The following is a 14,845-nucleotide window of genomic DNA, read 5'->3' as shown; positions in this document are numbered from 1 at the left end:
CTCGATTATTTACAGACTGCCGTCATATAGCTGGAATATTGCGGAGTGCGGCGTTAAACAACAAACAAACATATCTTATTTACACACCTAAGTTAATTTGTATGTGAACGCATAGTAAATTTGCATATACACATGTATGGTAACATATGTAAAAAATTACTTACGTAGATTAAAACTGTGCATAATGCACGGGGAAAAGGCACTCCAAAAAACGATCATGGGTTTAAACTTCGCCCTGATTCTGTTTTTAGGTGTGACTGCACCATACCCGTGCTCGTGGGGTTCACCAAAATGAATTGTTTGATAGGCATTACTTAGAAGTTGACGGATGACAAGGTAGACACAATTTTATGGGTAACAACTTCTTTAATACTGTGAAAAGCGACGTTTCGATATAGATCCTTATACTGTTGTCAAGCAAGACCGAATGGGGGCACAGTACGGAATATATATAGTTGAGGATTAACAGTAGAGGATTAGCAGTAACAACAATTGCATACATGTGTGGGATAACATTGGTGGGTGTTGACAACAAAGGCATGATGCTGTCACAACACGCTGGACAGAAAACACATAGGTGGAAGCCAATGGGACATGAAGCCAATAAACAGGATAAGTGATTATTGCTTGATGAGTTCATAGTAGGCGGATGGGATGAAATAGCCTTGATCTCTGATGATTGATGGCTTGCGGCAGCGAATGTGAACTGCTTCTGCTAGTTTTCTTTTAGTGAAATCAAGGATGTTGTTGGCGAGGATTTGGACGTTGTCCAAGTTGATGTTGTGATTGGGACAGTTGCTGATATGATCCGAGATGGCTGATTTACTGTCTGATTTAATGTTGGAGGTTTTGTGCTCTTTCATTCTGGTGTTGATTGGGCGGGATGTTTCACCTACGTAAGATTGTCCACAGTTGCAGTCAATTGTGTAAACTACACCTTTAGGCTCTTGGGGTTTGGTTGTGTTCGTGCCGTTGGCTCTTAGCAGGGTGTTGAGGGAGTTGGTGCTGGTGAAGTGGGTGTCGATGTTGGCTTGCTGTTTGAGGAGGCAGTTGATGATGTGGTAAGCTTTTCCTATGAAGGGGAAAACTCCCTTCGCTTTGAAAAAATTCCTTTTATACCGCGATACACTGTATTGTTTCACTATAAGGTATGTCGATGTTTTCTTATTTTTTCTGGCATTTCTTACACTAAGTCGGTTCATATGATTGATAAAACATGCTTCCTCGGTTCCTCTCTCGCGGTTTACACATTTTCAACAAAAGCCTCGGAGGCGTGTTTTACGCAATACATCACTCTGTTAGCAAATGTTCACGGACACGCCATTGCACAACAGAAAACAAGACGGCATGACACTACACACCGAGCCAGCATCGGACACAATTTGTGTTGGTGTTTTCAACACGAGTTCACAAGTTTTGGAGTCTTGGTTGAAGTTAAATCCATGGCACTTGTGTTCACGATAGCACTTGTTGGTACAGTCGCCCTGAGTTGAGTCATTGGCGATTCTCTTGTCGACAGACTCGACGACTATGTACATCCCCTGGACGATGTCTATAGCTGTGTTGGTGCATTGCGTAGTGTCTGTAAAAAAATAATAATCGTAAGTTGAATATTTATTAGCACATGACTGCAAGGGGGTAAATATTCTGTTTGTTTGTTTGTTGTTTAACGTCGCACTCAGCAATATTCCAGCCTTGTGACTGCGGTCTGTAAATAATCGAGTCTGGACCAGACAATCCAGTGATTCACATCATGAGCACTTGTCGAAGAGACTGTAAAATAGCTACAATTGAATTTGATTGGTATAACACTCATAGAATACTACACTCGTTCTCGTTAGATACCAAGGGATACACCCGACTCGCCTAAAAGGATTTTGACCCGACACGCCTAAATTTTTTTTGAGCGAACTATGGTCGGTTTTTGTATTTTAGAATAAGTATGTAACTATCAGAAATACATAGTAATGCATTTTATACACATAATGTACCTAAATGTTAGTGTTGTAGTCTCGGTCCAAATAGCGTAACCGACTGGGCTCTGACTCACTGACTCAACATGAAGCGCAGCGCGTTTAGCATAGTAACCAGCCGTTGTATGGATAAATATGACAGAAGACAAATTCTATGGATGAAAAGTTGTTTTTTTATAATTATTTCCATACTTGTGTATGATTATACTAGTAATTGTGATAATTAGGCCTAATCTAAGTTATATTTGCCAAACGCATACCAAAATATTATATATATTTTTAGGCGAGTCGGAACAGATTTTTTTAGGCGAGTCGGGTGCAATTCGAAACCAAATTAGGCAACGAACATTGCAATTTACAATGGGTGCATCAAGGTAGGTCTCGGCTAAGACACCCGGATCTATCTGTTTCAGACATATGGTTACATCACTATTGTACTGCTTCTTGACTGTATTTTTTTTTTTTTCACCATTTCATTGTTTAACGTGTTTGTTGGTTGACCTTTCAAGTTCATAGAAGGTCATGGTTATCCAATGAATTCGAATCAAACAACCTCAACCAATGTGCACTCAAGGACCATTCTCAGCTCCCTGAGGAGTATACAACCCACGCTGTCTGTTAGGCGATGTCTGTTACCGGGTACCCATACACTGCTGGGTTAACAGAGGCCTATATTCGAGCAAAGTCATTTGCCCAAGGAGACGTCACATGTGTTACATGTGCTTCAGTGTGGGGCAGGACCGAAGCCCTAGAAACTCTCAGGAGCCAAGCTGCCGAAACGCGGTCACCCATCCAAGGACTCCCAGTGACCGGCGTTGCTTGACTTCACCTGATTTGCGACCTGTGCCGCCTCAAAACACAAATCTGAAACATGCGGTGGCCCATAAGGGACATGGAGTCTGTTTTTCAATATTTTGATGTTTCACTTATACTTTTATCGTAACCGTTTGCAAATTAACACAATTTGTCGTACAAATATATGTGATAAATCATGTATAAAAACAACCGAAAACATGGAAAATGTACTTTCAAGTAGCTATTGAGTCGCTGAAGAGAAGCGAAAATATCAAAAACTAAAATAGAAATGTCAAAAACCAAAACGAAAATGTCCAAAAAACAAAACGAAAATGTCAAAAACAAAAGCGAAAATGTCAACTACTTAAATGAAACCGCAGACAACAGTAGAAAGTGAAATATCAAAATATGGAAAAACAGACTCCATGTCCCTTATGGGTCACCGTAGAAACATTTCAAGCTGCGGCTTAAAACAACACCCGCTCACCTCTGCTGCAGATATCCCCGTTTATCTGGACTTCGCACAAGGTTAGAATCTCGGTGAAGATGGGCAAGTATTGTATCTTGACGAATCTGGCAACTACTGGCTGATCACATGACAGTGTATCCATAGCCCCAAGGGTCCCCGTCTTCTCTGTGCACGTTATAGTTGCCGTCGAGGGATTCTGTTGGGGGTCTTCTCTGAACGCCACGATCGCCAGGTCTCTCAGGCGATATTCTGCAGTTTAACAGGTTAATGACAGACTCATTTGGACAGCATAACATTATTACATTATAACCACACAAAATAGTTAAAGAAGAACCCATTCTTTCATATTACTATAATTAATCTGTCATGTCAAGTCATGTGAACACCATAATTCCAGTTCAAATCATATGGCATCTGAGTCCGATACGAAGAAATAATTCACCCGTGAAGATCCGGGGGAGAATAGGTCTTCAGCAACCCATGCTTGCCATAAAAGGCGACTATGCTTGTCGTAAGAGGCGACTAACGGGATCGGGTGGTCAGGCTCGCTGACTTAGTTGATCCATGTCATCTTATCCCAATTGTGTGGATCGATGCTCATGTTGTCAATCACTGGATTGTCTCGTCCAGACTGTTCTGAGGAAAACGTGGTATTATAACCATGCTATCATTTTAACGAGGGGGACTTAAATAATCTATAACATATACATGTGTCGGATAAAACATTTACCCTCGGGTTTTAGATTTGAGAGGAAGTGTCTTATCTATTTTATAAACCGAATAAAGAAACTTAAAACTAGGGCTGGGACGAGTCCAAATGTACTACCCGGGTACCCATCCCCTATTACCCGACCCTACCCGGGTACCTGCTGTAGGTCTCAAGAGATAGGTCCAAATGTCCGACTGGGAATGGTTTGACCGTAGCTCTGGCAAAATGTATTTAGATACACGTCATGCATAAACTGAAGTTTTATCTTTATTCGTGCATATAAAGTCAGATAGACTGCAAACATTAGTCACATAGTGTAACCATAGAGTTCTAACTTCTTTGATAGGCATTTAGAAGTTGGAGTACTAAGTAAGGATAAGAATTTATGGATGCACAACTTCTTTATTACAATTAAGAGCGACGTTTCGGTGTAAGTTCTGACACTTGCTTGATAACGGTGTTCGAACCTACACCGAAACGTCGCTCTTAATTGTAATAAAGAAGTTGTTCATCCATAAATTCTTATCCTTACATAGAGTTCTAGATATTTTTTGTCATTAAACAATATATCACGTTATTAACCACGGGTTCGGGTAGTCCTGTGGGTACCCGGGTCTTACTCAGTACCCACCCGACCCGAGTACCCGAGTTACCCGTCCCAGCCATACTTAAAACAACATTTATCAACCTTTTTCAAACATACTTTCCATGAACCTTAGGAAACGGGCGTAAAATATCTATTACTTGTGTACAGGAAACTAAAAAAGACATTTCTAAAAGCATTGTGATTTATCAGCGTGTCTGTTGCTTAGTGATACACTCAGTGGCCAGCGGCCTACATATACGAAGGTTGCGTGCTCGATTTATAAAGAAATTTGATATAAATGTAAAGAAAACATTTGTTATTTGATTTTACATTTCATTACATTGTGTTCAAATGCGAAAAAAAGGATTCAAGCTAGAAACATTCATTTGTTACAATTTAAACGGAATTTGTATTAATAAAATCCCGGGGATATTAAAACATCCCTGTTGATAAGATTAAACCAACTGGAGAACAATAGGATGACGTCACTGGAGGTTAAAAAAGTAGGACTCCAATACAAGTCACATGACTAGTCATCTGACACTCCAAATGCTTCCCTGAGACATAAATATTTCCCAATAAAATTATAAGTTGTTTATTGTAACTCAATTTTTGTGTCAATCATTTGAATAAGATAATTTGATTCACCGCGTAGCAGACTAAGATATTGGTAAAAAAGTAAACAAGTTGCAAACAAAATATTGGAAATTAATAAATTTGCTCCTATCTGGATAATAACAATAACTTCTCGAATAACAGTTTGGATAGAATAAACTGTAATTTCCGAATAAAAAAAACCCGGCCCTTGGAAAATGGGGTGAAAATTGGCTTGTCTTAGTAAGTCACTGATAAACAAACAATTGTAAAAAACATTCCAACCAATCCCAAAACGCAGGGTTGAAACTTTGCAAACGTTGAAGGACATCCCAATCAATAAATTATGTATAACCAATTAATATACGTATCCTAGTCACCATACTAAAAGCCTAGTTTGTTGACGAACTTTGACAGGTTACAGCCACATGCGTTTGCATAGAAACAATCGTAATATTTTTGGGTTGTATACTCCCCAGGGAGCTGAGAACCAACGTCGATTGCACGCTAATCCATTGACCGGGGTAATAATAGTGTAGCGCTATGAGCATCTACTTGGTGAATGGAATCTGGCGCAATATAAATGCACTTATTATTATTATTATTATTATTATTATTATTATTATTATTATTATTATTATTTTTGGAGGTGTGGAGCTCCGGGCATGCTGAACACTGACGTAAACTTTGACTCAATATAAAAAAGTCGGGACAAGTGAGCCCGAGGCTGAAATCTACTTCCGCTCGGGGTTCATAATTGTTTTCCAACTCGCGAAATCAACTGTCGATATTTCGCTAGGTAATCGACATTAATCGAATTTAGACCACTTGTACATGTGTAGAAATGTGTTATCTATCAATCTACGGCTAGAAATGTGCTTGTCAAATAGCCTATCATATAGAAATCGAGCTGGATATCGAATGTAAACAAACCGGCAAGATGGTGAGTGACGCTCCTTTTCTCTACTTACATATAGGGGGTATATATTTTTATTTACTGACCAATAAGGAATTCCTGTTGTTTTCGGCTAGCCTATTATGTAAATTTGCACAAGATTGTAATATGAATTAACGATAATCATCACGTAGATCTTTGAGATAAAATTATCAATGATTTCGATTTCTTTAGTTGATCAATGATTCTGACGTCAAGTTTGTTTGTTTGTTTATTTAACGCCGCTCTCAGCAATATTCCAGCTATATGACGGAGGTCTGTAAATAATCGAGTCTGGACCAGACAATCCAGTGATTGACATCGTGAGATAAGATGACATGGATCAACCAAGTCAGCGAGCCTGACCACCCCATACCGCTGGTCGCCTCTTACGACGAGCAAAGTCGCCTTTTATGGCAAGCATGGGTTGCTGAAGACCTATTCTTCACGGGTCCTAATGTCAAGTAGATAGGTGTTTGTTTACCTTCTAGATTCTACATCGTGAACGTACAATTCCACAAATTCCTAAATTCCTACTTATAAATGGCTCGTGGAACCCGACACACGGTGGCCCAGATATCTGTGATATTACTGAAATGTGGTTCTACCCTCCCACCCTTCTTTTTGCGAAACAGTGACGCAGAGCTGCACAGTAAGCCTACCATAGCCATCGCTTCGTCGCTGTATGGAGACGCTTGTTATTCTGTAGTTCCCCTGGAGGTCCACCATCCACCATGGCGATGTCGCAGAGCTTGTGAAGCAGCTGCTGTGACCCCGAACCGCGTCGAGGTTGCCGTCCACGGCATGAGAGGAGGATGATTTTCCGTCGTAGTCGGTGCTGCTGTGGGTTGGCTTGTTCAGCGCGATGTTACACCAGCCAACTGTAAAAATGATCAAAATGATTACGTTCTTACTCCTTTTCATTGCCAATGCTCAATTGTTTTTCAGCCCTTAAAATAGTTTAAAATGCACAATTCGAGTTATTTTCCGTTCCGAAAGTACACTTATTGACGTAACCCGTTCTGACGAAGAGCAATGCTATTTTTGATTTCGAAAATCAGGAACATCTTTATATCATTGTTTTCATTAAGTAAAAAGGGGGCACGGTAGGCCCAGTCGTCTAAGTTGCGTCCCTTTCGCACGCCAGAAACCTACGATTATGGGTTCGAATCCCGGTTCGCCCCAATTATGTTTCTAGGTTTGTCAGCACCATACCCGTGCTCGTGGGTTTCACCGAAGTGCTAAACGTCTAAGACCTGCATCACTTCGGGCTTTCCTCCCACAGTAAGCTGACACGCCGTGATATGACTGGAATACTGTTAAAAGCGGCGTTAAACCCAACTCACTCACTCACTCGTGGATCGATGCTCATGATGTCAACCACTGGATTGTGAGGTCTAAATTCGATTATTTACAGACGGGCGTTATATAGCCGGATTATTACTGAGTTAATCGCAACAATCAATCACAACCTTTCGTCTAAGGTTAGTATATATTTAACTGTATTGTGTGCCAGGGATGCTACAGAAATATTTGATCCGTACACAGACATTGCATTCAGAAGCCTCACAATGGAAAATTAACAACATGTCTACATCTCACATGGAGAAATGTCCGTTCTGGTCGACAATATCAATCAAACCATACAATTTAAAATGTCAGTGGAACCATTGCTTTTCAAACGCATGGCATGTTAATGTGCCGATCAATTATTTCCCATTTAACCAAACAATGATGTACATATCACATCCTTACGGTTTTCGATGTAAGAACTAAAAAATAACAGTAACCGCTGGTATCGACGTATGTTTGTTTGGACCTTGTACTCTGCCAACTTGTTTGCCTACAAATTCAAATGATATATTTTTTATTTTTTTATATATAACAGTTGATGATAATTGCAATTTCAAACAGTGAATGAGTTGGGTTTAACGCCGCTTTTAACAGTATTCCAGTTATATCACAGCTCAATGTGGGAGGAAAGTCCGAAGTGATGCAGGTGCAGACGTTTACTACTTCGGTGAAACCTTCGAGCACGGGTATAGTGCTGACAAATCTAGAAACATAATCGGGGCGAACCGGGATTCGAACCCCCAATCATAGGTTTCTGGCGTGCCCAAGGGACGCAACTCTGCACAGCGAATCGCGGCGCCTTAGACGACTTGGCCACCCATGCCCCCGCAATTTCAAACAGACAACGTCTCGGTTCACACATTAATTATAATGTGTATATTTATAATGCGCCCAATCCACACCTTAAATCATGTTCACAGCGCTGCGTTATTACCTTCGACAATAGTCTCTATTTTCATTCTCAGCTTCCTGGGGAGTATACAACCCATATCATTACCATCTCAATCCACCGGGTACCCATTCACTGCTGGATGAACAGAGGCATGTTTCGAACTAAAGTCACCTGCCTTTGGAGTGAGTGAGTGAGTATGGTTTTACGCCGCTTTTAGCAATATTCCAGCAATATCACGGCGGGGACACCAGAAATGGGCTGCACACATTGTACCCATGTCGGGAATCGAACCTGGGTCTTCGGCGTGACGAGCGAACGCTTTAACCACTAGGCTACCCGACCGCCCCACCTGCCTTTGGAGACATCCCATGTGCTACATATTCTACATGTGCTACATGTGCGACATGTGCTTTAGTGCAGGGCAGGACCTGATCTCTGGAAACGTGACCACGTGCCGCCACCACTTACACTTCCAGCATCTCCCTCGTGGGGATTCCTGGTTAGATTTGGTCCCCAACAACCTATGCCTGTCGTAAAAATCGAGTGGTCAGGCTCGGTGACTTGGGTGATGGCGTGTCAACGTACCCTGACGTCGTGAATCCATGCTCATATTATCAATAGCTGTCTAATCTAGACCGTCGTCATATACATGTAGCTGGAATAAAGGTGAGTGCGGCGTCAGACGAGAAAACAAACACATTATACAGCCAAGACCGTGGAGCACTTTTCTTAAAGGAGCTGTTCCTTCTGTTTAGGGGCAGTCGGGTAGCCTAGTGGTTAAAGCGTTCACTCGTCACGCCGAAGACCCGGGTTCTATTACCGAATGGTTTCAATGTGTGAAGCCCATTTCTGGTCTGCCCCGCCGTGATATTGCTGGAATATTGCTAAAAGCGGCGTAAAACGTAACTCTCTCACTCACCCCTGTTTTTTTTAATGTTCTGGGGCAATTTGCTATGCAGAGTCGCGTCCCCATGACACGGGAATGATATTTATCAGCTGCTGTGGCAACAAATCGATAGATCAATACGAATAAATGATTAACTGTTTGAAGTACAGTGTTCTCAAAACTGTTTGTTCACCTGTTGTTCTACTATCGCCTACCAATCAAGAAACTCACCTTACCCTAATGGGATGTCCTCAGATCTTTGTTTAGCGATAGTGCGAAGAGTTAGTAATGTATGTATGTAGGTCTTGAGACTTTCAATTTGATTTCATGTAAAAAATACAATGAATCATGGTTAAGATTATTTGGCACGATACCGGTTGTACCATTGGCGTACCCTTCGAAGATTAATTTGTGATGCTGCTTCCAAAAGTGTTTATGATTGCACGTTCAGATAACTGGGAATTAACATTTCAGATACATACTCTGCAAAACAAAAAACGCAAAAGTGACTTTAGATGTATATTTTATATGTCATATAAATAATCAACAGATGGTAATCATTTTTTTCAAATCATTATCATTGATCCAGGTTCCATATGGCACAATGGAATAGAAGATTTTCAAGGTGAAGGTCATCTGTTCTCAATATCTTGTATGACCACCATTTGAGTCCACAACTGATTGGCATCAACGTCCGGAAACAATCAGATCCCGAAATGTGGCCTACCATCCGCACGGCGACGCATAAAATCTGACTCGTCTCTAAACCAAACTTGTCTCCATCGCTGTTGTGCCCATACTCTGTGACCTTGACACTATTGACGTCGCAGCCGACGAAGCAGTTCCGTCAAAATGACCCCTCGAACTGGTCGTCTAGCGCGAATATCTTAAGCACGTAAACGGTTCCTCCCTGTCTGGGCTGATATCCTACGCAATCCTGGTATTGTCGCAGTTGTAGGGGTGACCGTGTTGGTTCTTTCACGTAAGTGCCGTGGCCGTATGAATCTGTCCTGTGCTCTAGTAGTGACACGTGGTCCACCGGACCTGGGAAGGTCACGTGTTGTCCCGTGTCTGATAACGCTCCACAGTCTTGGCGCTACGTGGAAATACCTGGCTACAGCTGAAGATGATTCTCCTGTTTGCAGTCAATCTCATTAAAATCAGATCTTGGTTCTCGCTATCGCTAAACAGAGATCTGAGGATATCCCATTACGGGTCATGTCAGAACGACCTTTCATTCGACCAATCAAAGCGTCGCTTACCAGATCCTGAAAGTGACAGTCGGAATGTGTTTCCTAATATTGCAACCTCGAAAATGTTAACACGGGGTATTCCGAGCGACAGTTACGGCCCATAGGACTGATTCCGTCAAAATTATCTCGCTTCGCTTCCGTCTTCTCGTCTATATCTCTCACCATGGAAGTCACCAGGTTGAAACGAGTGCCGTAAAGCTCGGGAAAGCTGCTTTCTAATTGGCTGATGTCGACTTCTTGTATGTCATTTCACTGGTCGGTCAATGTTCGCGAAAGGTCGTTCTGACGTGACCCGTAATGGGATGTCCTCAGATCTTTGTTTAGCGGCAGCCAGAACTTAGATTTGATTTTAATGAGATTGGTTTACAGTCGGCCGATGGCGTTGTTGCAAATGAAAACCCAACGTTATATAGTCCAAGAAGTGATATTGCACGTGCAAGTCATTCTGGTATGTTTCGGCGCCAGGCACGTACGTGGTTGCGTTTTTGCGATTTTTACACCGTTTCACCACATTTCTGCAGTGCCTCTTTCTTACCAGACAAATCAATCCCAAACCATGCAGACATGACCAATACATTTCCGGTATTAATTTTATATGGATGTCGGCAACACTGTCAGATATTTACGATTTTTCGACATTTGCGTTTCTTTCTTCTTCTTTTGTTGCAGTGTAGAAAAATAATTATTATATATTACTTTTTTTATGATAGTTTTTTATATATTATTATTATTATTATTATAACATATATATATATATATATATATATATATATATATATATATATATATATATATATATATTTTATATATTTATATAAGCAGCAAGATCTATTTCCAGAATTATGGTGTTTATGAATCAATATCAATAGTGATGACACCAGATTTCGCGAAAAGGTAAGGGTATCCTGTCCCATTGGTAGCATCCATCACAAACACATACAAAGGCAAGTCAATTGTTCTGAAGAAATTGGGAATTGTATCGGACATACATTTTGTCACGGTATAATTTGGAATTGTCTTCCACATGACCACATGTTTTTGAAAATTTTACTGAGGCTTTGAATCTAGTCACCCCGACCAAACAACTCTTGAGCACGAGTCGTATGACGCTCTTTAAAATCTTCGTAGAAAGAGCGTGCTCGATTTCTGGAAAATTTAAGTCAACCCTCTTGTCATACAATCTTGTGGAAAGTCTTTGTCATTAAATTTGTGTGCATATGTCTAAATATGAAACAGACGAGGCGTTTTTATATATGTTATTTCTAGTTCGAGAAGGGAATTGGCTATTTGACTGGTATTAGACCATCGTTATATTTGAAGCTTAAGTAAAACTTCTTCGCCAAATTCACTTGTTTTGATTTTGCCAATCCGAGCAGAAATTCCGAGTCATGCATACAGAAACAGATCAACAAGAAGGAGAGCGCAAATGGCGCCCATGGGCAAGTCTACCTCTTGCCTAAATGTCTTACCCAAAAATTACACATAGATGTTATCTCATTAAATCAGATCTTAGTTCTCGCTACAGCTAGACAAAGATCTGAGGACATCCCATTATGGGTCACGTCAGAACGACCTTTCATCCGACCAATCAGAGCATCGCTTACCAGATTATGAAAGTGACAGTCGGAATGTGATTTCTAATCATGCAACCTCGAAAACTTTAACTCCGAGCAATAGTTATGGGTTCAACTGAATCCATACAATCTAGACCATCTATTAGCCATTCCAGAATGTTCTTTTGTTCAGGTTTCAAATTTGTAATCGAGAATTTGTCAAAATATGTTTCGAAGCGTAGTCGCCAATTTGAAATTAGTGCCGTAAAGCACGAGAAAGCTGCCTTCTGATTGATCATTCCATTAGTTGGTCAAAGTTCGCGCAAGGTCGGTCTGACGTGACCCGTAACGGGATGTCCCCAGATCTTTGTTTAGCGGTAGCGAGAACTAAGATCTGATTTTAATAAGATTGAGTAAACCTCAGATGACATTTGCCTTCATTTTTTACACATTGTCCGGAACCTTTGCTGCAACGTCATCTACAGTCACCACGTTTAGTGATTCCCATGGATCAAGTTTTTCCTTAAGTTTGTAGTGTGGAATAGTAGTTTACAACGTTGGCAAGCGAGAAGAGGAAGGATCAGTCAGTTTACTTGGGGGAGGAGTTATTGACCATCTCGTGGACGGTCTGGCCGATACGTACTTAGGGATGCAAGTTAGGGACAAACTACAGACTTGATCATATCAAGGAAAAGAGAACAAATGAAGACTTAAGAAAATCTTGAGTTCAGAGCTGAACGCTTACAATAAAGTCAAAGCCACAAACTTCATATGCCGTACCCGTCCTTTCGTATTCTTTTGGTTTTGTTGATTAGACGAAACAAGAAATTAATGGTACTGGCAACCTCACACAAAGACTCATGTCAGACAATAGAACCACCACCCTCACTCTTCCCTTAATCACTTATATTTACAAGTTGTAATGGGAGGGCGTGGTTTGATTAACATGGATGCTCTTTAGGATAGAATCGTATTCTGCGTTTGTTTACACATTTATTTGTCTGATGATCCTCTTGTGACGTATGTCAGGACTCATGATGAAACAAAGCATTCCCTTCTTATACGAGCAAAGGACGTGGGACATAATCTCAATGTCAGTGGTGATTATGTTGATGGTTCGGTAAAGAGATGAGTGTCAACCAAGCGAAGTGCCATATCAAATCGGCCCGAAACCAAGCATCAGTGTCCTTCGCTTGGATGAAGTCGGCTGGCCTGAAAAGTGAAACTGAAGGCTTTCTGTTTGCTTCGCCAGACCAGTCACTTCCTGCCGAAATGTGATTTTTCATCAAAATGTAAATATTAATGTAGATTATGACAATGGATTTATGTAAACTGTCCAACACACTGTCAGTGGATGCCCAGCTTTGACAAAAACACAGTATCTAAAGCGACATGATGGAGTGGCTCGATCATTATATTACCGTCTTCGCAATGGTTTTGGTTTTGACACAGAGGTCCACCCATGGTAAGACCTAGACTATGTAGAGGGCGTCATGGAAAATGATAAATAAAACATTCTTTGGAATAGGCCTGTATACAGTCTCAGACTTATCCAGGCCAACAAACCTGATCTTATCCATTTTGATAAATCCAATGAAATCATTTATATTAGTGAATTTTCTGTCCCTCTTGACACTAATGTGATTGACAAGATTCAGGAAAAACATGGCAAATATGCAGACCTAGCTTTCGAAATGTCATACATGCATCCCAAGAATCAAGTTGTCCGACTCCACATTGTTCTCGGTTGTCTTAGGTCTGGTACCTCCCAATCTGTTGACTGACATTGGGAGAGTACCCGGGTTTGCTATCAGGAATACAGCCCTTCTGACAATCTGTGTAATGCAGAAGGCTGAATTGTTGCGGAGTCTTCACATTCTCCGAAATGTTTTGGGTGGGTTCGACTGGGAAGCACTTCCTGAGAGAAGTCCCATTCGCTGTCTGGGCTAAGTGAAGGGGAGGGGGGGGGGGGGGGGGGGGGGGGGGAGGGCCCAGAGCTGATGATGAGACTCGCCCGCCTGACTACCAGGATCACCCAAACCCTCTTTGCTGCTTTTAAATTTTAATCTGTACATAATAATAACGGAAAATATATGATTTGGAACCTTATCAAAGCAAATACGCTATAAAACTCAATGGACATAACTTTATACAAAAATATAACAATAAATAGTATTCTATCTCAATTAAAACTAAACAATAAAAGATCAACAAGCAAATAGAGCCGATCCCATGACATAAATATTCCAATTTCGATAAAACTATAACTTCAATAACTTCCACCAAGCTGCATAAAATGGGAATTACTTCAAACGAATAAATTTGAGTAATTTACATTTGATAAAAACAACTGATATTTGTACTTACATTTGGCCACAAGAGCCAGTATAAACCAGCAAGCATGAACACCGTTAATCTCCATGATGCCAACATGAAGTGAAACCGGTTGGATGTCTACCAATACTGCTAGGGTATTGTGTGTCTGTTAGCCTCACCGCACATGACAAGTCGTTGGTTAATCCATATGTTGTGTTCCAGCTATGCAGATCGATATGTGCCAGAGATCTAATCCACTGTTGCATTCCAGTGGAGCAGATCGATGGCATTGATACGAGTGGCAAACACGTATTGATGTACTCTGATAATAGAGGTAGGGGGTGGTCAGAAATAACTTAAATTTTCCAAATTCCAAGAATTGTTATTTTCTATTAACAGTTATATGATGACATGAACCAATCTGGAACTCATTACAACTGGTAGTGAAATATGACAGCAGATGTAATGACAGCCAACGATCGTGAAGGACGATAGGGGTAAGATGGAAAATTTCAAAGATGACGTTTTTGGA

At 40.9% G+C, this 14,845-nt stretch overlaps 1 protein-coding gene across 1 annotated transcript; it reads right to left on the bottom strand.

Annotated features, from left to right (window-relative positions):
• Positions 1–257: 257 nt before the first annotated feature.
• Positions 258–14,419, bottom strand: LOC139461751 (fucolectin-like). Its single transcript, XM_071243208.1, has 4 exons — positions 14,365–14,419; positions 6,723–6,941; positions 3,256–3,486; positions 258–1,582 (listed from the first exon to the last, which is right to left on the bottom strand). The coding sequence occupies exons 1-4, from the start codon at positions 14,417–14,419 to the stop codon at positions 1,299–1,301; spliced, it is 789 nt and encodes a 262-aa protein (XP_071099309.1). The 3' UTR covers positions 258–1,298.
• Between the last annotated feature and the right edge of the window lie 426 nt (positions 14,420–14,845).

Source organism: Haliotis cracherodii, unplaced genomic scaffold (genome assembly GCF_022045235.1).
Source record: "Haliotis cracherodii isolate W230 unplaced genomic scaffold, xgHalCrac1.p SCAF_15, whole genome shotgun sequence".
NCBI classification, from domain to species: Eukaryota; Metazoa; Mollusca; class Gastropoda; order Lepetellida; family Haliotidae; genus Haliotis; species Haliotis cracherodii.
This window is presented reverse-complemented; position numbering and strand designations above follow the sequence as displayed.

Excerpts from the sequence above, each read along its gene's own strand:
- LOC139461751 (XM_071243208.1), bottom strand. The coding sequence starts at position 14,419 with ATGGAGATTAACGGTGTTCATGCTTGCTGGTTTATACTGGCTCTTGTG. Across the intron at positions 6,942-14,364 it reads ACTGGCTCTTGTGGCCAAAT|TTGGCTGGTGTAACATCGCG; the intron begins GTAAGTACAAAT and ends TCATTTTTACAG. Across the intron at positions 3,487-6,722 it reads GCGACGAAGCGATGGCTATG|AATATCGCCTGAGAGACCTG; the intron begins GTAGGCTTACTG and ends GTTAAACTGCAG.